The sequence below is a fragment of the Cornus florida genome, unplaced genomic scaffold (assembly GCF_030987335.1).
Source record: "Cornus florida cultivar Cherokee Brave unplaced genomic scaffold, ASM3098733v1 CherokeeBrave_3.0.0_Hap2_Chr09, whole genome shotgun sequence".
Classification (NCBI taxonomy): Eukaryota; Viridiplantae; Streptophyta; class Magnoliopsida; order Cornales; family Cornaceae; genus Cornus; species Cornus florida.
The window spans coordinates 22121851-22126474 of NW_026775579.1; the positions used below are offsets into that span (position 1 = coordinate 22121851).

The 4624-nt window shown below is 32.8% G+C and overlaps 1 protein-coding gene across 2 annotated transcripts; it reads right to left on the reverse strand.

Annotated features, from left to right (window-relative positions):
• Positions 1–2949: 2949 nt before the first annotated feature.
• On the reverse strand, positions 2950–4372 carry LOC132273590 (uncharacterized). 2 transcript variants are annotated; one of them, XM_059774570.1, is made up of 3 exons: positions 4103–4372; positions 3813–4008; positions 2950–3681 (listed from the first exon to the last, which is right to left on the reverse strand). In XM_059774570.1, the coding sequence occupies exons 1-3, from the start codon at positions 4238–4240 to the stop codon at positions 3251–3253; spliced, it is 765 nt and encodes a 254-aa protein (XP_059630553.1). In that variant the 5' UTR covers positions 4241–4372; the 3' UTR covers positions 2950–3250. The 2 variants fall into 2 exon arrangements, with proteins under 2 accessions (XP_059630553.1, XP_059630552.1); XM_059774569.1 differs by having other exon boundaries at positions 2950–3696.
• Between the last annotated feature and the right edge of the window lie 252 nt (positions 4373–4624).

Below are 4624 nucleotides of genomic sequence, written 5' to 3' on the forward strand. Positions count from 1 at the left end.
TTTGAAGATGTGTATTGATTATGGACTTAAAGGAAGGAATAATGGCTTAAGTTGATATGTTGTGCTATTCACTAGTTTGTCTAAACAATGTATACTTAATTAGTCATCCATGCTTGTTGATTCAATCAATGACACACACTAATATTGCAACATATAATCCCCCTCATTCATTGCACATTGAGTGTCTAGGAAAGTGATATTTAGTGGTCACCTCTAAGTCTCAAGATCCCTCTCTTATATTCTCTACATTTTACTTTACTTCAATTGCTTTACCTTGCATCCATTTAGTTGACGTTGTAGTTTAATTAACTAATCAAAACATCTTTGATTACTTGACCTACTAATCCGAGCCTGATTTCCAAGCATAAAACACTCCATTTCACTTGGGACGATCCCTACTTACCCTAGCTATATTTATAGTTAGAAGTGGTAGTGGCAATCTTTAAATTTAAAATTGGCCACACTACACTCCATTTTGCAGCTTGTGCTAGGCGCGCACCATAATCCTAGTTTAACTATTATATATAATGTATTTAAAATTAAAAATATATATGAAAGTAATATTAAGATTCGAGTTTGAGTTTGCTCGAGATGCTAGTACCTCAACCCAAACTCAACTCTAATTAAATTCGAGTTGAGATTTTTTAACCCAGACCCAACCCTATTTGTAAAAATAATTATCTGAGTCCACAAAAAATGAACGGGCTCAAGTTGGGTTCAGGTTGCCCAACCCAAATTGCACCCCTAACTCCATTGCAAGCAAGAATCATTTTTCAAATTCAAATTCGAAATTCAAATCAGAATATCCAAGAAAAAATTTGGATTAGTGTCTCTTCTATAAAAATAAATTAAATGTATCGAATTTGATCAAATTTTTGATATTATGTAATGCATATAGAAATTCCTCAATTGACATTCTCAATTAGACTGCTAGTTAGGTCTAATAATTTTTGTCATTATTACATAATCAGAAATGACAGTTTTTTGAAATCATATATATTTTTAATTAAGTTTTCAGAAAATAAGTTAATGAATATTTTTTTAATTTTTAATTATCTAAAAATAGAAATTTATTTTAAAATAACTAAACTAAATAGTTGCAAAACTTTTTGAGGGTAAGTGAGAATGGGAGATATGCAATGTTTGGTAAGAAAACACTTTGTTCTTTTTGTGCACAGAAGAAGTATGATATTTCATTAGTCCCAAATTAATGTTTATTTTTTTATTTTTGGCTATCACAAAATAAATGTTACATTAAGGCATCAACGAGCCAGTGGCCTAGCGGTATCAGCCTCTTACCTCCCAAAGGGAGATCAGGGATTCAAGTCTCAGAAAAGACAAGTGTGTGTGAGTACCAACTAGGAAAAAAAAATGTTACATTAAGGCTCCGTTTGTTTCAACGTAAAATATTCTTTTTGAAAAATAATTTTTTTTAGGTAAAATATTCTTTTATTTTTATTTTGTCTGTATTTGACAAATATCTACGTCAAGATTGAAGTCGAGTTCATTGGGCGGGACATGTAAAATAGCTTATTGAAAATTGATGGATAAGTTATTTTTGTTAAATTTTAATATTTTTTTTCGTAAATATTTTACGACAACTAAACACCACAAAATAAAAAATTATTTTTTAAAAAATATTTTACGTCCAAACGAACGGAGCCTAAGTACTACTTTTTGTAACATAATCAATTTAACATTTTTGCATTCCTCGTATCAAAGATAAATCATCACATTTGTGGACGCACTATGAATATATTTGTTAATTTATTCATTATCAATACAATATAAAAATATAAAAACACATTCTTAAAAAGTTAAATTTTTTAAAAGAAATATTTAATTTGGGAGTTAGATATTAGATATAAAATTATTAGGGCATTATTTAATAATCTAATTAGTAGAGTACTAAGTATATGTATATATATAATTTTTTTCTTTTTTTTGGAATTTTTATAGTATAATATTATATTTCAGGTCACAGAAAAGTACAATTTTATGTGAATTGAAAAAACATATGCTCCGTCTCTATAGCCATCACTTTCTTGGGGGACCCCAATTTCCTATTGTGGCTTTTGGTTGGACCCAGCCTCTAATTTTCTTATCTGCACCTTTCAACATCTACTTTGGATTTTGGCTGGCTCACACTAACTTGCTCACCACAACTTCTGTATTTGGATGCTTTAAAAGACTTTGTGATGTTCACATGTGTGGATATTATTACTTGCAAGCCAAGAAACTCTTCTTCTCTCTCCTCCAGATTTTTAATTAATATAATCTCTGCAATAATTATTGAAATAACACAAAAATTAACATAAAGTTAAACAAGTTAAATAAGGACTTTTAAAGTATACATATTATAATCAAGCATAATCAAGCCATACAAAATGCAACACACCCTTGATTTTTATATAGTAAACAAAGATTAGCTTCAAATATGTAGGTATGTGCCTATTTGTATATTTCAAATATGTAGGGGTCTGTGCCTAAATATATATATATATATATATATATATATATATATATATTTGGTAAGTAGTAATTCAAAAACTCAATTGCTTATGTAGACACTTGAACTCTCACATTCTATTTTAAAAGGAAAAAAAATTATCATTAGACCTATGACTTTAGCAAACAAAATATTGTTTACAAGTAAAAGAAATTATGATCCCTTCAATATAAATGATACAACTCCAACTCAAACAAAGACTTGTTCAATTCTTAATTAAGGTTCACATTAGTTCTAATATAACTCTCCCTCCCCCATAACACTCCAATGCCAAATTCAATATCAATTTCATGTTACCGAACTTATTACCATGTAACAAGTTTAGCGAATCGATCTTGCTTGCTCTGAAATCACACCTAATTATATAATCGTGTAACTATGACTATATTTCTAACTATACACTTAAGACACCAATTTCGTGTCACCGAACAAAGACAATGTTCAAATAAAATACGCCTCAATTTCATATTATCGAGTATGGTTAACATAACACCGCAACAACATAGGACTAGTAATCAACAATACTGGGTATACAATATCTCTTTTGTATCATCGATCTCCCTGCCAAACTACCAAAAAAAAAAACAAAGGTATGATTGCATAGGCAGAAGGATCAAAACTTGAGGAAGAGACCTCCCAACTCAACTGAATTTGGCAGCACTTGGATACTCATATCACAAAATTGGATAGACAACAAGCCAGACTCACCACCAAAACTGAAAAACCCTCTCTCTGTCTCTCTCAAGGCTTCACAACCATCACCCATTTCCCGAATTCGGACGAACCACAAATGCTTGTCCCACTTTTGGGTTCACATTTAGGTACACCAACGACTAATTCTCTGTTTGGAGAGCCAGAAACCGAGACTCTCTTGCAGTTCTCGGAGAGCCACTTGGAGTGCATGTAACTGGCTTTTCTCCACGGAGGAATGTGGAGACCTCTCTCCTTCAGTGATTGCTTTGCGGCGGAGCAGAGCAGAGAGATGATGTTGTTGAGCTTCTCCTCGGTCCCAACAAATATTGATGGCAGAGCATTTGAGAGCTCTGAGTAGGTTGATGTTGGCCTCGCCAATTCGAACTGGGACTTGAAATCCATGTCCACAATCAACCTCACTGTTTCATCACTCCGACGTCTATCGTCCTTCATCATCACATCAATATACTCGTAATCACCTGTAAATTGGAACACTTAAACATCAAAGAACATCAAAATCAGAAATGGGTTTTCAATTTTCATGATTAAAATCATATATATACATATATATATATATAGAGAGAGAGAGAGAGAGAGAAGAGAGAGGGACCTGAAGGGCGACCAAAAGTAGTAACCCAAGTGGTTTTACAGAGGGAAGCTTCATAAGAATCCATTTTCAATTTCAAGACAATCCATTCCTTTATATTATTGTTGTTGGTCTGCTCTGTGTGTTCCATATCTTTCAAGTACAATAAGATTTTCTCAAGAATCTCTATCTCACCATCTGTGACCCTCCCAAGAATGTCCTGAATTACACATATGTAGGTACAAATCAGATCCAACATATATATTTCAAAACCCCCATAAAAAAACACACACACACATAAACACACAGACTACCTGTAAACTGATGAGGTGAGTGGGTTGATGATGAAATTGGATGGGTTTGAAAGAAGTTGGGGAAATGGGAGAGGAAGGGTCTAATTCAATGAAGTCTCTAACCATCTGAATCAGTTTTTCTTCTTCTGAGCTACCCATTTGATTTCTGTATCTCTACTTTTTCTTCACAAGGAGGAGGTGGTTTTGTGCATTTGTACACTTGGTGTGTTGTGAGTGTTGAAGAAGGAATATTCAATGCAGTGTTTTTTTCTAGAAGAAATTAATTAACCTTGGTGTATTATATATATAATAAAACGAAGGATAAATTAGTGTGGTGAAATCAAACGTACAAGTATATATTTGGGCATGTATGACGTCATTATTAATTAATTATGTCACCATCGTCGACTCATAACATACACTGGGCTCTATGTCATCTCTCTCTCTCTCTCTCTCTCTCTTAACTATCATCGTCGTCTGCAAGATCCTGCGGAGCCGTAAAGGTGGCAAAACTGTAAATTCATATTTGGGCAGCGTTCATTA

Bases quoted from the DNA above. Each gene is read 5' to 3' on its own strand.
- LOC132273590 (XM_059774569.1), bottom strand. From the start codon at position 4,240: ATGGGTAGCTCAGAAGAAGAAAAACTGATTCAGATGGTTAGAGACTTC. The intron at 4,009-4,102 runs GTAGTCTGTGTG...TGTGTAATTCAG, and splicing joins CTCACCTCATCAGTTTACAG to GACATTCTTGGGAGGGTCAC. The intron at 3,697-3,812 runs GTCCCTCTCTCT...TTGATGTTTAAG, and splicing joins TACTTTTGGTCGCCCTTCAG to TGTTCCAATTTACAGGTGAT.